Source organism: Eschrichtius robustus, unplaced genomic scaffold, assembly GCF_028021215.1.
Source record: "Eschrichtius robustus isolate mEscRob2 unplaced genomic scaffold, mEscRob2.pri scaffold_462, whole genome shotgun sequence".
Taxonomy (NCBI): Eukaryota; Metazoa; Chordata; class Mammalia; order Artiodactyla; family Eschrichtiidae; genus Eschrichtius; species Eschrichtius robustus.
In genome coordinates, this window is record NW_027175372.1 from 49,847 (window position 1) to 71,136 (window position 21,290).

The following is a 21,290-nucleotide window of genomic DNA, read 5'->3' on the forward strand; positions in this document are numbered from 1 at the left end:
CTTTAACATCTAGAAAGACTAGGTGTTGTAAATTAGGACTCATTTGTCCCTTATATACACTATATACACAGCAAAGTGAAACAAAATGCGGGAACATAAAAAAGACAATGGTTAATCTTGCCTCACTATAAACACACTGGCACAGAGCTCTTTGCACTTCCTTCTCCTCCCCCCGACCTTGAACTAGTGCACAAACAAACACAGTGCATACTGCGTACTGTTCAAAAAGGTGGTTTGGCCACCCCTCCCCCCCAAAACATTTCATACGAATTTTAACAAAAAGATATTTACAAAATGTCTTTTTACTACCTCTACTTTGAACATATATCAGGCACTTCAGAACATCTGGAAAGACTAGATATTATTCTTTCTAATAATATATCTAAGACTAGATATATCTTCTAACTGTGACCAGTCTGGCATAGAACCTTCTTTTCTTCCTCCTCAACGTCTGCCATTCCATGTCCTCTAACCCACTGAACAAACGTGGACCTCTTTTGCTCCTGATGTCGCCTCTAGAGGTGGTCAAACAGCTCCATTTCGCAGTCATTTCCAGAAGACATTTCTTTTCTTCCGGGCCCGTTAAGACCTTTGTCCGGCGTCTCGTCCAACTGGGACAGAGAGGTCACCTCAGGTCCCGTATCCGCGCGGGCTCCAAAGCCTAAGGGTGGCTGAGCTGGCGTCCACGTAGACCCCCCTTCCCAGGCCCTCGAGGCTCTAACGGCCTTCCACGGCGTTCCAGTGGCCGCCATTCTTCTCTCCCTGCCACGCCCGATGCCCAAAAGCACCACGTCCTTGGTGGCCTGCCGGAGGCTTCGCCTAACCCAGCTTCTCAGCCCAGCGGTATGCCTGCCATATACTTTCATCAATGTAAGAAATAGAGTTTCCTTGGAAATTTATGATGGTGAAGGTGCCGCTGTAGGCGTTAGGCTCTGGCTCAGGCACTCTGTGGAGCTTCTGCTTTGGGCTGAGACCAGCACACGACAGTGTCTCATTTTTGCAGGTACAGAGCTCACATATGCTGATGTTTGTGGTGGCATTCTGTTCTGGCTGCTGCTTTTCTGGGGTATATTTTACACCAGGAAGACCTGTGGGTACTGAATACTGAGTCGAAGGAAAAAGAACTGTCTCAGATGGCCTTGGTTCATGAAATATGTTAACTCCCAGGTCCACAGGTGGAACTGTGACTTGAGTCAGGTTTGGTTGTGCAAGTGTCACCTCAGGGTGTTTTGGAGGGGGAGCTGTAGTCTGCTGCAGGGCTGTAGAATGTCCAGCTTCCATAGTGGGTTCTGCAGTTGTGGTTTGCTCTAAGTCCACATGATGAACTGTGACGCTGGATGATGTTGAATACTGAACATAATCCTGACATGGAGTTGGAACTGTCACCTCCTGCTGGAATGGAGATTGAACTGCAACCTCCTGAGGTGCCTCTGAAGGCTGAGTTGGGGTCTCCTGCATGATTGGAGAAGGTACAGTCTCCATATTGGATCCTCCAGTAACGGTAAGTTCCACATCCATAGGTTGAATTGTGACTTGAGTCAGGTTTGGCTGTGCAAGTGTCACCTCAGGGTGTTTTGGAGGGGGAGCTGTAGTCTGCTGCAGGGCTGTAGAATGTTCAGACTCTGTAGTAGGTTCTGGAGTTGTGGTAAGCTCCAGGTCCAAAGGTTTAACTGTGATACTGGGTGATGTTGGATGCTCAGCATGATCGTGATCTGGTGCTGGAACTGTCACCTCGGGATACAATGGAGACTGAGCTACAACTTCCTTAATGAGCTCTGGAGGCTGAGCTTGGGTCTGCTGCATGGTTGGAGAAGGTTCAACCTCCATACTGGATTCCAGAGTTAACGTAAGTTCCAGGTCCAAAGGTTGAACTGTCACCTCAGTCAAGGTTGGATGCTGAGCCTGAACTTGCTCTGGATTTGGAAATGTCACATCGGGGTATGTTGGAGGAACTGCAGTCTGCTGCAGGGCTGCAGAATGTTCAGCCTCCGTTGTAGGTTCTGGAGCTGTGGGAAGCCCCTGGTCCAAAGGTTTAACTGTGACACTGGGCAAGTTTGAATGCTGAGCTTGATCCTGTCCTAGTGTTGGAACTGTCATCTCATAGTGCACTGGAGTTTGTGCTACAACCTCCTTAGGTGGTGCTGGAGGCTGAGATGGGTCCTCCTGCTGGGCTGGAGAAGGTTCTGTCTCTTTAAGGGGTTCCAGAGGTAGGTCTGGGAACTCCTGTTGGACTGGAGAAGATTCCATATTCTCAGGGGGCTGTAGAAGCTGAGGAAGGGTCCCTTGAGGGACTGGAAATGGTTCCACCTTTGCAGGGAGCTCTGATGACTGAGCCTGAAGCTCCTGCTGTGTGGGAGAAGGTACCACCTCCTTAGGGGGCTCAGGAGATATAGCTGAGCCCCCCTGGGGAACTGGAGACTGAGCTGGGGCCTCCTCCTGGACTAAAGAAAGCTCTATCCCTCCAGGGGGATCTGGAGTCTGAGTAGGGTCCTCCTGCTGCACTGGAGGATGTTCAACTGCTTTAGTGGGCTCTAGAGTTAAGACAACCGCCAGATCCACAGGTTTAACTGTGATGTTAGGCAACACTGGATGTTCAACTTCACCTGGACCTAGAGGTGAGAATGTCACTTCATTATGTACTGAAGGTTGAGCTGCACCATCTGTAGAGGCCCCTGGAGGCTGAGTTGGGTGCTGATGCTGGACTGGAGTAGGTCCAACCCACTCAGTGGGCTTTGCATGCTGAGCTGAGCTCTCCTGCTGGCTTGGAGAAGGTTCAGTTTCCTCAGGAAGCTCTTCAGGTTGAGTTGGGGCTCCCTGCTGAACTGGGGAAGGTTCAACATTTTCAGAGGGGGTTGGATGCTGATCTGAAACCTCTTGCTGGACTGACAAAGGTTCCAACTGCTCAGAGGACACTGTAGACTGAGCCGAGGTTTCTTGTTGGGGTGGAGAAGTTTCAACCTCATTAGTGAACGCTGGAGTTACGATAAGTGCAAGATCCACAGGTTTAACAGTGACATCGGGCCGCTGCAGAAGCTGAGCTTGATCCTGACCTAGATGAGAAACTGTTGTCACATGATGCTCTGGAGAGAAAACTACAGTCACATTAGAGAGCTCTGGAGACTGAGTTGGAGAGGACTCAGCCTCACCAGGAGACTCTGGATGCTGAGCTGTGGCTTCCTGCTGAGGTGGAGAAGGTACAACCTCAGGAGCCTGTGGATGCTGATCTGGAGTCTCCTGCTGGGTTGTGGCAGGTACAACTTTTTCTCCAGGATGCTCTGGATACTGAGCTGGGGTCTCCTCTTGTACTGAAGGTTTATTATGTGTACCGGCTTCTGGAGATTGGGCTGGAGCCTCCTGTTGAACTGGCAATGGTTCAACCTCCTCAGGTTGCTGTAAAGGCAGTGTGGGGGCCTCATGCTGGGTTGTAGAAAATTCTGCATTAGTAAGGGGCACTAAGGGCTGAGCTGAAGGCTTGTGCTGATTTGGATAAGGTCCCACCTCTGGAGTGGGTTCTTTTGTTATGGTAAGCTCCACATCTGCAGGTTTGACAGCGACACTGGATAAGTTTGAATGCTGAGCATGACGGTGACTTGGAGGTGAAACTGTCATTTCATGAAGCTCTGGAGGTTGAGCTGGCTGTTCCTGTTGAGTTGGAGAAGGTTCCACCTCCCCTGAAGAAGGCTCTGGAGGCTGAGCTGGTTGCTCCTGCAGGGTTGCAGAAGGTTCTATCTATCTCCGCTGGAGACAGAGCTGGGATCTCCTGCTGGGTTGGAGAAGATTCTGCCTCATTAGGGGGCTCTGGAGACTGAGCTGAGACTTCCTCCTGGGTTGCAGAAGTTTCAGCTTCTCCAAAAGACTCTGAAAGCTGAGCTGTGGTCTCCTGCTGGGTTGCTGGTTTCACCTCCTCAGGAGGCTATGTAGGCTCAGAAGGCTGAGTCGGTTGTTCCTGTTCACTTGGAGAAGGCTCAGCTTCCACAGGAGGCTCTGGAGGCTGACCTGTGGTCTCCTGCTGGGTTGGAGAAGGTTTAACTTCCCCAGGAGGCTCAGAAGGCGGAGCTGGTTGCTCCTGCTCACTTGAAGGCTCAACCTCTCCAGGAGGCTCTGGAGGCTTAGCTGAGGTCTCTTGTTGGGTTGGAGAAGATTCTATGTCCTCAGGATGCTCAAGAGGTGGAGCCAGGGCCTCCTGCTGAGCTGTAGGAAATTCAGCTTCCGTAGTGGGCTCTGGAGTGATGGTAAGATCCAAATCCAAAGGTTGAAGTGTAACACTGGGCAAGTTTGAATGAGCGTGATGCTGAACGCCAGGTAGAGATGCTACCTCATCACTCACTGGAATTTGAAGTACATACTCAGTAGGGAACCCTGGAGCCTGAGTTGGGGCCTCCTGATGGAGTAGAGAAGGTTCAACCTCCTCAGGGCGCTCTGGAGGCTGAGATGGGGCCTCCTGATGGATTAGAGAAGGTTCAACCTCCTCAGGGCACTCTGGAGGCTGAGATGGGGCCTGCTGCTGGACTGGAGAAGGTTCAACCTCCTTGGGGCTCTCTGGAGGCTGAGATAGGGTCTCCTTCTGGACTGGAGAAGGTCCAACCTCTTTAGTGACCTGTGGAGTTATGGTAAGTGCCAGATCCAGAGGTTTAACAGTGACATTGTACAAGTTTGACTGCTGTGCTTCATTTGCCCCATGATGTGCTACTGGTTGAACTACAACCTCCTTAAGTGTCTCCAAAGGCTGGGCTAGGGCCTCCTGAGGACTTGAAGTTTCTAGTTCCCCAGGGGCCTCTGAAGGCTGAGATGGAGCCTCCTGCTGAAGTGGAGGTGGTTCTACCTCTTCAGTGGGCTCTGGATGCTGAGCCTGGGCCTCTGCCTGGGGTGAAAAAGATTCAACCTCCTCAGGGATTTGTGGATGCTGAGCAGGGGCCTCTTGCCGGGGTAAAGATTTAGCCTCCTCAGTGAGCTCTGGATGACGAGTTTGGGCCTCCTGCTGGGATGGAGAAATTTCAGCTTCCTCAGGGGGCTCTGGAGGTTCATCTGGGCTCCCCAAAAAATCCCTAGGTAGGCTCTCCTCAGGATAAAAGGCATCCATCCATACTGGGATCTAAATAATCACCCTGCAAATGTTGTTCTAGACCCTGAGTGTTTTTTTCAAATTGGCCTATAGTTCCAACAACAACTTTGGCAAGCCGTCGATGCTGAACTAGATCTTTCTTCAGGTTTGGGGGGTGAAACAATAAACTTCATTGGTTTTGAACTCTTACTACCTAGAGGTGGAACAAGTATTTCAAATGATGAGTGACCTTCAGCCTGATCTAGACCTGTGATTTTAGTCTTACTTTGGTGTCGAGAAGGCAGAACCAAGGCCTGATTCTGATTCCAGTCTAGCACTGGAACTGCCTCTGGGAGCTTCTGATGTTGGGTTTGCTTGTTATTCAGATCCTGATGTGGAACAGCAAACTGATCTGGCCCTGTAGGCAGCTCTCCAACCGAATCCAAATCCGTATGGAACCTCAGTCTCAGTCAACTCTTGAATTAAATCCTGTAGTTCCTCTTCGGTTCTAGCATCTGTGACCTCTTCACAGGGTCTATATGCCACAGCTATTTTACCACTTTCTAAAACCACAATCAGCAGTTACTGGAATGCATCTGTCATAGCCTTCTGAATAGCAAGCTTCTGGGTTACCTTCCTTTTCATAAGGAATGATAATGACCCTTCCTCCAACTTATCCAAAGTTTCCTCAGCCATGCCAACTCCAGGACTCCTGCACTCGTGGGAGGGCAACACCACCTCTTGATGATCCTTTTTGACACCCATTAAAACCAAAGTAGTAATTTGCCAATTCTTGGCATCTGGAGCTGTTTAGGGCAAGCGTATTATGTTGAACCGCCTTATGTCTGGTGCTGAGACGAACCTTCACTGGAGATGTCTGAAAAAGCTGCTTCTGGTCGCATGCCTTTTGGGCTCTGTGGGCATCCCTTGCTGAATAAAACTTGATGATGGCATAGAACCCAGGACCGGCCACTGCTGCGTTTGGGAAGACTCAGACCGAATACAGAAGGCCAACAAACTGGGAGAAGACTGTGAACAGAGAATGCTGTAGGGTGGTCCCATGCTAAGTAAGTGCAGGAAATTTCACGCCCAGGAAACCAAACCGCCCATTCCCTTATATTCCCCCAGCCGTTTGCCACAGGCATCTGTGGAGAGCCTGCAACTCCAAACACTTCTCATTTCATGAACAAGTTTCCCTCTGAAATCCTAAACTTCGAGAAGCATTAGGAGGCAATGCCGGCTGTTGGAAACGATCTCTCAAAAATCTATGGGGGCGAGCTGACTGCTCAGGTCGGCTCTAGAACTAAGATTCCTCTCAGCGGAGACCACAGGCAGATGAGGTGCTGAAGCAGTACCCTGGGGCGCCCAGTTACTGGGGCGCAGGGTGGCTTCCTCCACCCCTCCCTCCACCCCGGCTCATTTGCAAGGCCTCGGCCGTTCGGCCAGAGCTCAGCTCCCACACCAGCAAGGTTTTGTCACCCCCCATGGGAACCGCAAAAGATACCAACTCCACCATCCTACCGTCACCTCGCATGAGCCTCCACCCATTTTCTGATTGGGTTGTTTGTTTTTTTAATATTGAGCTACATGAGCTGTTTCTATATTTTGGAGATTAATCCTTTGTCAGTTGCTTCATTTGCAAATATTTTCTCCCATTGTGAGTGCTGTCTTTTCATCTTGTTTATGGTTTCCTTTTCTGTGCAAAACTTTTAAGTTTAATTAGATCACATTTGTTAATTTTTGTTTTTATTTTAATTGAAATATATGCAATTAATATACAGAAATCTGTTATTTTTCTCGGCACTAATAACAAACTGTCAGAGAAATTAAGAAAAAAAATTTACAAATGTACCAAAAATAATAAAATGCATGGGAATAAATTTAACCATGGAGGTGAAAGATTTATATATTAAAAATTATAAGACATTGATGAAGGAAATTGAAGATGACGCAAACAAATGAAAAGATATCCAATGCTCTTGGATCAGAAGAATTAATCTTTTTAAAATAGCCCTATTACTCAAAGCAACCTACAGATTTAAAGCAATCCCTATCAAAATACCCACAACATTGTTCACACACAGAACAAATAATCCCCAAATAAATATAAAACCACAAAATACCCACACTACCAAAGCAATCCTGAGGGAAAAAAAAGACCAAAGCTGGAGATAGCATGCTCCCTGACTACAAAGCTACAATAATCACAAAAACAGACACATAGATGAAGGGAACAGAATAGAGAGCCCAGAAAGGATCTCACACACTTATGGTGAGTAAGTCTACCACCAAGGAGGCAAGAATATACAACGAAGAAAAGACAGTTTCTTCAACAAGTCGTGTTGGGAAAAGTGGAGGGCTACATGTAAAATAAGGAACTTAGAACATTTCCTCACACCAGACACAAAATTCAAAATGGATTAAGGACCTAAAGGTAATACACCAAATCATAAAACTCCTAGGAGAGAAGGTAGGCAGAACATTCTGTGACATAAATTGTAGCAATATTTTTTGGAATCTGGCCTCTAAGGCAAAAGAAATAAAAGCAAAAATAAACAGGTGGAAGCTAAATAAAGTTTAGGAGCTTTTGCACAGCCATGAAAACCAACAACAAAATCAAAATTCAAAGTGCGAAGTGTAAGAAAATATTTGCAAATGATATGACTGACAAAAGGTTAATATCCAAAATATATAAATGGTTCATACAACTCAATATCACACACACAAAAAGTGAACAAACAACACAATCAATAATGGTCAGGAGACATGAATAGACATTTTTCCAAAGAAGATACAGATGGCTAAAAGGCAGATGAAAAGGTGCTCAACATCACTAATTATTAGAGAAGTTCAATTCAAAGCAACAATGAGATATCAACCTCCACCTGTCAAAATAGCTCTCATCAAAATGTCTACAAATACCAAATTTTGGAGAGCATGTGGAGAAAAGTGAACCCTTGTACACTGTGGGTAGGATTGTAAATTGTTGCAGGCACTATGGAAAATAGGATGGAGCTTTCTCAAAAAAGTAAAAGTAGAGCTACCATATGATCCATCAATAACTCTCCTGTGTACCTATCTAGGAAAAAAATGAAAACACTAATTCAAAAAGATACCTAAACCCCAATGTGCATAACAGCACTATTGACAATGGCCAAGGTATGAAAGCAACCGAAATGCCCATGAACAGACACATGGATAAAGAAGATATGGTATATATGTACAGTGGAATATTACACAGCCATAAAAGGAATGGAATTCTGCCATTTGCAGCATCGTGGATGGACCTGGAGAATATTATGCTTAATGAAGTAAGTCAGAGAAAGACAAATACTGTGTGATATCATTTATATGTGGAATCTAAAAATAATACAAATGAATGTATCTGCAAAACAGAAACAGACTCACAGATATATAAACAAACTGGTGGTTACCATTGGGGACAGGTAAGGGGGGAGGGGCAAATTAGGGGTATGGGCTTAAGAGGTACAAACTAGTATGTATAAAATAGATAAGCAACAAAGATATATTATATAGGACGGAATTATAGCCATTCTCTTGTAAAATCATTTAATCAAGTGTAATCTGTAAAAAATCCCAGATCACCTGAAACTGATATAATATTATAAATAAATTATAATTTTAAAAAATAAATAAAAACAATTGGGTAGAGGATTTGAATACACATTTTGCCAAAAAAAAAAGATGCTAAAAACCACATGGAAACATGCTCAACATCCCTAATCATCAGGAGGGAAATGCAAATCAAAACCACAAAAAGAGATCACCTTACAGGTGTCAGAATGGCTATCATCAAATTGACAACAATTAATAAGTGTTGCTGAGGATGTGGAGAAAAGAGCACTCACCTGCACTGTTGCTAAGAATGTAAATCAGTGAAGCCAACTATTGAAAACATTACGGAGGGTTCCGAAAACATAAAAAAATAAAACTACCATATGAGTTAGTTTGGTTATTTATCCAAAGGAAAAAAAGCAAAAAACTAATTTAAAGAGATACATGCACCCCTGTTTTAATTGCAACATAACTTACAATAGGCAATATATGGTAGAAACCTAAATGTTCAATGATAGACAAATGGATAAGTGATATATATATATATACACACACACACACACACATACATGTATACACATACATACATATGAATATACACAACGCACATACACATATACACACATACTTACATATATACATGTATCTATACATGTATAGATATATTAATATACAAATACATATATATGTATATATGTGTATACAAATGTACATATACAGTTATATATTACTCAGCCATAAAAAGATAAAATCTCGCCATTTTTGACAACATGGATGGACCTAGAGAGTATTATGCTCAGTGAAGTAAAGTCACATAGAGAAAGACAAATTCCACATGACCTCACTTATATGTGTAATCTAAAAACAAAACAAACACAACAAAACAAATCTTACAGACACAGTGAACAAATTGGTGGTTGCAAAAGGGGAGGGGAGTAGGTTTTGGACAAGACAGGTGAAAGGGTATAAGAAGTACAAAATTCCAGTTATATAAAAATTGACAAGAACTTAATATACAGAATAAAGAATATGGTTCATGATATTGCAGTAACAGTGGATGGGGACAGATGTTTACTAGACTCATCAAGGTGATCATTTTGTAATATACTTAAATGCTGAATCATTATGTTGTACATCTGAAACTAATGTAATATTATAAGCCAACTATTCTTCAATCAAAAAAAGATGAAAGAAAGAAAAAGAATGTATGCCCTGACGGCATTTCACCTGAGCCATTTCTTGGGAGTGTGTTTGTAATGAACAGCCTTGAGGAATGAGCTAATGTCTCTCCCTCAGACAAACAGGAACCTGCTAACCTCTCATTTTAAAAACAGTGGAGTCCTCAAACTCAGTGTTCCTCAGTGTAACACAGCCGAGTACATGCATAGCACTCAACTGGATCCCTCTCTGTCATCCCAGTGGGAACCTGGGTGTGGGGAAGGAGAACCAATACAATATTATGCTCATGCTTGCTGTACCATAAGTAATAAAACCTTTAGTTTCTGACAAAACACTCAATTAAAAAACCTAACTTTACAACTAAAGGAACTAGGAAAAGAACAAACTAAGCCCAATATTAGCAGAATGAAATAAATAATAAGGATTAGAGCAGTTATAAATGTAATGGAAGGACCTACTGTCTAGCACAGGGAACTCTACTCAATACTCTGTAGTGATCTATTGGGAGAAGAATCTAAAAAAAGTGGATATACGTATAACTGATTCACTTTACTGAACACAACACTGTACATCAAGTATACTCCAATAAAAATTAAAAATAAAGTAATAGAGACTACAAAAACAGAAGGATAAATAATATAGGAGGTCTTTTTTGAAAAGATAAACAAAATTGACAAACTGTTAGCAAGAATAACTAAGAAAAAGAGAGACTGAATGAATGAACAAATAAATAAACACACACACATGCATATAAAGGTATTACAATGATGCCACAGAAATACAAATGACAATCAGAGACTACTACTGACAATCATATGCAAACAACTTGGATTACTTAGACAAAAAAGGACAAACTCGTAGAAACATACAACCTACCAAGAAATAGAACACCTGAACAGACCAGTAATGAGTAAAGAGAATGAAACAGTATTGAGAAACGTCTCAATAAATAAAATCCCAGGACCAGATGGTCTTTCTCGTGAATTATGCCAAATATTTAGAGAGAAATTAAAGCCAAGACTACTCAAATACTTCCAAAAATTTAAAGAGGAGGGAACACTTTCAACCCATCTTATGAGGCGTTACCCCAGACAAGGGTAATGCCAAAACCAGACAAGGGGGGCTTCCCTGGTGGCGCAGTGGTTAAGAATCCTCCTGCCAATGCAGGGAGGTTCGATCCCTGGTCCGGGAAGATCCAACATGCCATGGTGCAACTAAGCCTGTGCACCCCAACTACTAAGCCCTCGTGCCTAGAGCCTGTGCTCCGCAACAAGAGAAGCCACCACAATGAGGAGCCCACGCACCACAATGAAGAGCAGCCCCCACTCGCCGCAACTGGAGAAAAGCCCGCATGCAGCAACAAAGACCCAACACAGCTAAAAATAAATAAATAAATAATAAATAAATTTTAAAAAAAGGAGACAATGGCACAAGAGAAAAGTACAGATCAACATTCCTGAATAACATAAATGAAATACACGCAAAATACAGGCAAACTAAATTCAGCAGCACATTGAAGGGATTCATTCACCATGATTAAGCGGGATTTATGCCTGGATGCAAGGATGGCACAATGTATGCAAATCAATAAATGTGATACATTACATTATGAGAATAAAGGGAACATATCATATTAATAGATACATAAAATTATTTGACAAAATCCAACTTCCTTTAATGATAAAGATTGTCAAGAAATTAGATATAGAAGGAATATACCTCAACACATTAAAAGTCGTATGACAGATCTCAGGGAAGATGGTGGAAGAGTAAGATGCGGAGATCACCTTCTTCCCCACAGTTACATCAGAAATACATCTACACGTGGAACTGCTCTTATAGAACACCCACTGAACGCTGGCAGAAGACCTCAGACCTCCCAAAAGGCAAGAAACTCCCCACGTACCTGGGTAGGACAAAAGAAAAAAAAACAGAGACAAAAGAATAGGGATGGGACCTGCACCAGTGGGAGGGAACTGTGAAGGAGGAAAGGTTTCCACACACTAGGAAGCCCCTTCGCGGGCGGAGACTGCGGGTGGCGGAGGGGGGAAGCTTCGGAGCTGCGGAGGAGAGCGCAGCAACAGGGGTGCGGAGGGCAAAGCGGAGAGATTCCCGCAGAGAGAATCGGTGCCGACCAGCACTCACCAGCCCGGGAGGCGTGTCTGCTCCCCTGCCGGGGCGGGGCTGGGAGCTGAGGCTCGGGCTTCGATCGGATCCCAGGGAGAGGGCTGGGGTTGGCTGCGTGAACACAGCCCGAAGGGGCTAGTATGCCACGGCTAGCCGGGAGGGAGTCCGTGAAAAAGTCTGGAGCTGCCGAAGAGACAAGAGACTTTTCCTTGCCTCTTTGTTTCCTGGTGCGCGAGGAGAGGGGATTAAGAGTGCCGCTTAAAGGAGCTCCAGAGACGGGCGTGAGCCGCGGCTATCAGCGTGGACCCCAGAGACGGGCATGAGACGCTAAGGCTGCTGCTGCTGCCACCAAGAATCTTGTGTGCAAGCACAGGTCACTATCCACACCGCCCCTCCTGGGAGCCTGTGCAGCCCGCCACTGCCAGGGTCCCATAATCCACGGACAACTTCCCCGGGAGAACGCACGGTGTGCCTCAGGCTGGTGCAATGTCACACCATCCTCTGCCGCCGCAGGCTTGCCCCGCATCCATACCCCTCCCTCCCCCCCGGCCTGAGCGAGCCAGAGCCCCGAATCAGCTGCTCCTTTAACCTCGTCCTGTCTGAGCAAAGAACAGACGCCCCCAGTCAACCTACATGCAAAGGCGGGGCCAAATCCAAAGCTGAACCCCGGGAGCTGTGCGAACAAAGAAGAGAAAGGGAAATTTCTCCCAGCAGCCTCAGAACCAGCGGATTAAAGCTCCACAATCAACTTGATGTACCTGCATCTGCTGAATACCTGAATAGACAATGAATCATCCCAAATTGAGGAGGTGGACTTTGGGAACAAGATATATTATTTTTTCCCCTTTTCCTCTTTTTTATGAGTGTGTATGTGTATGCTTCTGTGTGAGATTTTGTCTGTATAGCTTTGCTTTCACCATTTGTCCTAGGATTCTGTCCGTCGGGGTCTTTTTTTGGATTTTTTGGGTTTTTTTTACTTAAAAATTTTTTTCTTAATTATTTTTTTATTTTAATAACTTTATTTTATTTTATTTTATTTTATCCTCTTTCTTTCTTTCTGTATTTTCTCCCTTTTATTCTGAGCCGTGTGGATGAAAGGCTCTTGGTGCTCCAGCCAGGCATCAGGGCTGTGCCTCTGAGGTGGGAGAGCCAACTTCAGGACACTGGTCCACAAGAGACCTCCCAGCTCCACGTAATACCAAACGGCAAAAATCTCCCAGAGATCTCCATCTCAACACCAAGACCCAGCTTCACTCAACAACCAGCAAGCTACAGTGCTGGACACCCTATGCCAAACAACTAGCAAGAAAGGAACACAGCCCCATCCATTAGCAGAGAGGCTACCTAAAATCATAATAAGACCAGAGACACCCCAAAACACACCACCAGACATGGACCTGCCCACAAGAAAGACAAGACCCAGCCTAATCCACCAGAACACATGCACTAGTCCCCTCCACCAGGAAGCCTACACAACACACTAAACCAACCTTAGCCACTGGGGACAAACACCAAAAACAACGGGAACTACGAACCTGCAGGCAGCGAAAAGGAGACCCCAAACACCATAAGTTAAGCAAAATGAGAAGACATAAAAACACACAGCAGATGAAGGAGCAAGGTAAAAACACACCAGACCTAACAAATGAAGAGGAAATAGGCAGTCTACCTGAAAAAGAATTCAGAATAATGATAGTAAAGATGATCCAAAATCTTGGAAATAGAATAGACAAAATGCAAGAAACATTTAACAAGGACCTAGAAGAACTAAAGAGGAAACAAACAACGATGAACAACACAATAAATGAAATTAAAAATACTCTAGAAGGGATCAATAGCAGAATAACTGAGGCAGAAGAACAGATAAGTGACCTGAAAGATAAGATAGTGGAAATAACTACTGCAGAGCAGAATGAAGAATAAAGAATGAAAAGAACTGAGGACAGTCTCAGAGACCTCGGGGACAACATTAAAGGCACCAACATTCGAATTACAGGGGTCCCAGAAGAAGAAGAGAAAAAGAAAGGGACTGAGAAAATATTTGAAGAGATTATAGTTGAAAACTTCCCTAATATGGGAAAGAAAATAGTTAATCAAGTCCTGGAAGCACAGAGAGTCCCATACAGGATAAATCCAAGGAGAAACACGCCAAGACACATATTAATCAAACTGTCAAAAATTAAATATAAAGAAAACATATTAAAAGCAGCAAGGGAAAAACAATAAATAACACACAAGGGAATCCCCATAAGGTTAACAGCTGAACTTTCAGCAGAAACTCTGCAAGCCAGAAGGGAGTGGCAGGACATACTTAAAGTGATGAAGGAGAAAAACCTACAACCAAGATTACTCTACCCAGCAAGGATCTCATTCAGATTTGATGGAGAAATTAAAACCTTTACAGACAAGCAAACGCTGAGAGAGTTCAGCACCACCAAACCAGCTTTACAACAAATGCTAAAGGAACTTCTCTAGGCAAGAAACACAAGAGAAGGAAAACACCTACAATAACAAACCCAAAACATTTAAGAAAATGGTAATAGGAACATACATATCGATAATTACATTAAATGTAAATGGATTAAATGCTCCCACCACAAGACATAGGCTGGCTGAATGGATACAAAAACAAGACCCATATATATGCTGTCCGCAAGAGACCCACTTCAGACCTAAGGACACATACTGACTGAAAGTGAGGGGATGGAAAAAGATATTCCATGCAAATGGAAATCAAAAGAAAGCTGGAGTAGCAATTCTCATATCAGACAAAATAGACTTTAAAATAAACGTTATTAAAAGAGATAAAGAAGGACACTACAAAATGATCAAGGGACCGATTCAAGAAGAAGATATAACAATTGTAAATATTTATGCACCCAACATAGGATCACCTCAATACATAAGGCAAATAATAACAGTCATAAAAGGGGAAATCGACAGTAACACAATCATAGTAGGGGACTTTAACATCCCACTTTCACCAATGGACAGATCATCCAAAATGAAAATAAAGAAGGAAACACAAGCTTTAAATGATACATTAAAAAAGATGGACTTAATTGATATTTATAGGACATTCCACCCAAAAACAACAGAATACCCATTTTTCTCAAGTGCTCATGGAACATTCTCCAGGATAGATCATATCTTGGGTCACAGATCAAGCCTTGGTAAATTTAAGAAAACTGAAATCATATCAAGTATCTTTTCCGACCACAACGCTTTGAGACCAGATATCAATTACAGAAAAAGATCTGTAAAAAATACAAACACATGGAGGCTACACAATACACTACTTAATAACGAAGTGACCACTGAAGAGATCAAAGGGGAAATAAAAAAATACCTAGAAACAAATGACAATGGAGACACGACGACCCAAAACCTATGGGACGCAGCAAAAGCAGTGCTAAGAGGGAAGTTTATAGCAATACAAGCCTACATCAAGAAACAGGAAACATCTCAAATAAACAACCTAACCTTGCACCTAAAGCAATTAGAGAAAGAAGAACAAAAAAACCCCAAAGATAGCAGAAGGAAAGAAATCATAAAATCAGATCAGAAATAAATGAAAAAGAAATGAAGGAAATGATAGCAAAGATTAATATAAATTCTTAGAAATGCACAACCTGATGAGACTGCACCAGAAATAAATAGAAAATACGAACAGACCAATCACAAGCACTGAAATTGAAACTGTGATTAAAAATCTTCCAACAAACAAAAGCCCAGGACCAGATGGCTTCACAGACAAATTCTATCAAACATTTAGAGAAGAGCTAACACCTATCCTTCTCAAACTCTTCCAAAATATTGCAGAGGGAGGAACACTCCCCAACTTATTCTACGAGGCCACTATCACCCTGATACCAAAACCAGACAAAGATGTCACAAAAAAAGAAAACTACAGGTCAATATCACTGATGAACATAGACGCAAAAATCCTCAACAAAATACTAGCAAACAGAATCCAACAGCACATTAAAAGGATCACCACCATGATCAAGTGGGGTTTATTCCAGGAATGCAAGGATTCTTCAATATACGCAAATCAATCAACGTGATACACCATATTAACAAACTGAAGGAGAAAACCCATATGATCATCTCAATAGATGCAGAGAAAGCTTTTGACAAAATTCAATACCCATTTATGATAAAAACCCTGCAGAAAGTAGGCATAGAGGGAACTTTCCTCAACATAATAAAGGCCATATATGACAAACCCACAGCCAACATCGTCCTCAATGGTGAAAAACTGAAACCATTTCCACTAAGATCAGGAACAAGACAAGGTTGCCCACTCTCACCACTATTATTCAATATAGTTTTGGAAGTTTTAGCCACAGCAATCAGAGATGGAAAAGAAATAAAAGGAATCCAAATCAGAAAAGAAGAAGTAAAGCTGTCACTGTTTGCAGATGACATGATACTATACATAGAGAATCCTAAAGATGCTATCAGAAAACTACTAGAGGTAATCAATGAATTTGGTAAAGTAGCAGGATACAAATTAATGCACAGAAATCTCTTGCATTCCTATACACTAATGATGAAAAATCTGAAAGTGAATTTAAGAAAACACTCCCATTTACCATTGCAACACAAAGAATAAAATATCTAGGAATAAACCTACCTAAGGAGACAAAAGACCTGTATAAAGAAAATTATAAGACACTGATGAAAGAAATTAAAGATGATACAAATAGATGGAGAGATATACCATGTTCTTGGATTGGAAGAATCAACATTGTGAAAATGACTCTACTACCCAAAGCAATCTACAGATTCAATGCAATCCCTGTCAAACTACCACTGGCATTTTTCACAGAACTAGAACAAAAAATTTCACAATTTGTATGGAAACACAAAAGACCCCGAACAGCCAAAGCAATCTTGAGAACGAAAAATGGAGCTGGGGGAATCAGGCTCCCTGACTTCAGACTATACAACAAAGCTACAGTAATCAAGACAGTATGGTACTAGCACAAAAACAGAAATATAGATCAATGGAACAGGATAGAAAGCCCAGAGATAAACCCACACACATATGGTCACTTTATCTTTGATAAAGGAGGCAAGCATATACAGTGGAGAAAAGACAGCCTCTTCAATAAGTGGTGCTGGGAAAACTGGACAGGTACATGTAAAAGTATGAAATTAGAACACTCCCTAACACCATACACAAAGATAAACTCAAAATAGATTTAAGACCTAAATGTAAGGCCAGACAGTATAAAACTCTTAGAGGAAAACATAGGCAGAACACTCTATGACATAAATCACAGCAAGATCCTTTTTGACCCACCTCCTAGAGAAATGGAAATAAAAACAAAAATAAACAAATGGGACCTAATGAAACTTCAAAGCTTTTGCACAGCAGAGGAAACCATAAACAAGACGAAAAGACAACCCTCAGAATGGGAGAAAATATTTGCAAATGAAGCAACTGACCAAGGATTAATCTCCAAAATTTACAAGCAGCTCATGCAGCTCAATAACAAAAAACAAACAACCCAATCCAAAAATGGGCAGAAGACCTAAATAGACATTTCTCCAAAGATGATATACAGATTGCCAACAAACACATGAAAGAATGTTCAACATCATTATTCATTAGAGAAATGAAAATCAAAACTACAATGAGATATCACCTCACACCGGTCAGAATGGCCATCATCAAAAAATCTCGAAACAGTAAATGCTGGAGAGGGTGTGGAGAAAAGGGAACATTCTTGTACTGTTGGTGGGAATGTAAATTGATATAGCCACTATGGAGAACAGTATGGAAGTTCCTTAAAAAACTAAAAATGGAACTACCGTATGACCCAGCAATCCCACTACTGGGCATATACCCTGAGAAAACCATAATTCAAAAAGAGTCATGTACCAAAATGTTCATTGCAGCTCTATTTACAATAGCCAGGACATGGAAGCAACCTAAGTGTCCATCATCGGATGAATGGATAAAGAAGATGTGGCACATATATACAATGGAATATTACTCAGCCATAAAAAGAAACGAAATGGAGTTATTTGTAGTGAGGTGGATGGAGTTAGAGTCTGTCATACAGAGTGAAGTAAGTCAGAAAGAGAAAAACAAATACAGTATGCTAACCCATATATATGGAATCTAAGGAAGAAAAAAAGTCATGAAGAACCCAGTGGCATGATGGGAATAAAGACACAGACCTACTAGAGAATGGACTTGAGGATATGGGGAGGGGGAAGGGTAAGCTGTGACAAAGTGAGAGAGTGTCATGGACATATATACACTACCAAACGTAAAACAGATAGCTAGTGGGAAGCAAATGCATAGCACAGGGAGATCAGCTCGGTGCTTTGTGACCACCTAGTGGGGTGGGATAGGGAGGGTGGGAGGGAGGGAGATGCAAGAGGGAAGAGATATGGAAACATATGTATATGTATAACTGATTCACTTTGTTAGAAAGCAGAAACTAACACACCATTGTAAAGCAATTATACTCCAATAAAGATGTTAAAAAAAATAAAAAAATAAAAATAAAAGTCATATGACAGGCCCAAAGCTAACAGTCCCAAAAGTGTTTCTCCTAAGTTTCAGCCAAGACAAGGTTACCAATTCTTGCCCCTTCTATTCAACATAGTACGGGAATTCCTAACCAGAGCAAGTAGGCAAGAAAAATAAATAAAATAAATCCAAATCATAAAGGTAAAACTAAATTTTCTGTTTGCAGATGACATGTTTTTATATCTACATAAACCTAAAAATACCACTTCCAAAAAACTGTTCAAACTAATAAATAAATGGAGTAAGTGGCATGACACAAAATCAACATATAAAAATCACTTGTGTTTCTGTATACTAACAACAGAAACTATCAGAAAAGGTTAAAAAACGTCCCATTTACAATAGCACGCAAAAAAAAATAAAATATTTAGGAATAAAGTTAACGAAGAATGTAAAAGAGCCATACACTGCAAACTATAAAATATTGATGAAAGAATTTGAAGAAGACACAAATAAATGGAATGATCGCCCATATTACTAGATTGAATAAATGAACATTGTTAAAAATGTCCATACTATCCAAAGCAATCTATACAGTCCATGCAATCCATGTCAAAATCCGAAGGCAGTTTCCCCAGAAAATAGAAAAAGAAATATTAAAATTCATATGGAACCATAAAAGACCGCAAATGTCCAAAGCAATGTTGAGCACAAAGAGCAAAGCTGAAGGCGTCACTCTTCATAATTTCACACTATATTACAAGGCACAGTAATCAAAGCACTATGGTCACAGTACAAAAACACACATATAGAACAATGGAACGAAATACAGACCTCAGAAATAAATCCACATATTTACAATCAACTGATCTTTGACAAAATTGCCAGGAATATACAATGAGAAAAAGATCTTCTCTTCAGTAATTTCGTGGGAAACTGAATATTCACAAGCATAAGGAAGAAATTAGACTTGTATCTCACACTGTATACAAAAATTAATTCGAACTGGTTTAGAGAATTAAATACAAGAACAGAAACTGTAAAGTTACTAGAAGAAGATATGGGGGGGGAACTTCTTGACAGTGCTATAGGTAATGTATTTTTAGATGTGACCACAAAAGCACAGGCAGCAAAAGCAAAAAAAAAAGAAAGAAAAAAAGTATTGAAAACAGATTGTATTAAAACTATAAAGCTTTAAAGAGCAAAGGAAACAATTTACGGAGAGCAGAGTGCACCTACAAAATGTGAAAAATATTTGAAAAACCTCTCTAATACGTATAATATGCTCAAACAACTGAGTAGAAAAAACACAACAAATAACATTATTTTTCTTTCAGGGACACTTTTCCTTGCTTTAATATATTTTATCTTTTGCTGCTTTTGAAGTGAGCTCTCAATTACAAAATATCAAACTACACTAAAAAACGCCAGCCACTGGCACAGGATGGAGAAGCCCACAATTAAGGACAGACAGCAGCAGGTGGCAAGAGGTGTGAAGTGATTGAAGCTGTGGTTACAAATGCTCAAGTGTCGGATAGCTAAAACTATCCAAAAGGTTGTGCTCTAATATTAGCACAGGTCAGACCCGTCACTACCTTGGCGGGTGGCCTCGGTGTGTTTGGGTTCAGATTCCACGCGGCAATACAATTTCTTCCAGTTAAGAGTTCTTGGATTGCACCAATCACAGGATGGCCTGAGGGCACTGGACCAGTCTATTAGTTTTTCAAAACGCTGTCGTAGACCTGATAGATGTACTGGGAGGCTTCATGAGCTAGCTCTACACTTCGGTGACAGTGTGTAATTGGGGTTTTCTGGCTGGCTATGGAGCTGGGCCAAAACCCAAATGCCATTAGTGAGTCAGGGATTGGTACAGAATATCCTGCCCTTCCACATTCCTTTGGCAATAGTATAAACGTTGTTGTTTTGCAACTTGCTGGAAACAGTGTCAGCATTTAAATGACTTTCCTTAATCTGAAACTGAAGTTCATTTTCATTGGGAATATCCTTCTGTGTTGCAAGGAAGACCTGGCACTTCATTTTGCCGTCTTCTACAAAAAGCACATTGAGTAGGATGAGGCAGCTGAAGTAGAAGATATCACGATTGTTTTTCACAGCCACCTGCAGGTTGTTCAGAGGTTGTACCTTCATGACTGGGTCCAAGGTGTGGAGATGCGGGGAGACATCAATGCTCTGGTTTGGCATCAGTGGTGTAGGGATGGCCAGAGGAGTGCTGGGGATGACACCAACCCTATTCTTGTTAAACTGAATTGCCAAGTCTGTCATGTGCTACAGAGCTTTCTTCATGAAGTTCATTTCCATATAGATGTGCCCTTGGAGGTGAGTAAATGTTCCTGAAATCTCCAAGACTTTAGCCTTTACTGCAGGCAACCAGACAGCTTTAGGAGCCCCATATCCACCAGGTGCCATGACTATCCCCATAGAGTGTTCAAGTTGGTTATTCAGACCACTGCTGACCACAGCAGGAGTAGGTGAAGGAGCAAAGGTTGCAGGCACTGATGATGGGGTGAAGGACTGTCCCACCAGACTATGTAGCCCTGCCCCCAAGAGGTCCATCTTTTTGAATTATACTTTTGTCTGGATATAAGCCCAGGAGAGGGGTTGCTGGATCCTATGGCCACTCTATTTTTATTTTTTTGAGGAGCCTCCATACTGTTTCCTATAATGGCTGCACCAATTTACATTCCCACCAACAGTGTAGAAGCGTTCCCTTTTCTCCACCCCTTCTCCAGCATTTATTTGTAGAATTTTAAATGATGGCCATTCTGACCGGTTTAAGGTGATACCTCACGGTAGTTTTGATTTGCATTTCTCTAATAATTAGCAATGGTGAGTATCTTTTCATGTGCCTATTGG

The 21,290-nt window shown here is 42.1% G+C and overlaps 1 protein-coding gene and 2 pseudogenes across 1 annotated transcript; all 3 read right to left on the reverse strand.

Moving 5' to 3' along the window:
* Window positions 1-819: 819 nt before the first annotated feature.
* LOC137757823 (leucine-rich repeat-containing protein 37A-like) lies at window positions 820-2,247 on the reverse strand. The gene has a single exon (XM_068534387.1). It carries the CDS (start codon window positions 2,245-2,247, stop codon window positions 820-822), a length of 1,428 nt encoding a protein of 475 aa, XP_068390488.1.
* A 3,172-nt stretch (window positions 2,248-5,419) lies between these two features.
* Window positions 5,420-6,557, reverse strand: LOC137757824 (RAD52 motif-containing protein 1-like; annotated as a pseudogene).
* Window positions 6,558-20,131: 13,574 nt separating this feature from the next.
* LOC137757825 (AP-2 complex subunit beta pseudogene) lies at window positions 20,132-20,990 on the reverse strand (annotated as a pseudogene).
* Window positions 20,991-21,290: the final 300 nt, after the last annotated feature.

Excerpts from the sequence above, each read along its gene's own strand:
- LOC137757823 (XM_068534387.1), bottom strand. The coding sequence starts at position 2,247 with ATGGAATCTTCTCCAGTCCAACAGGAGTTCCCAGACCTACCTCTGGAA.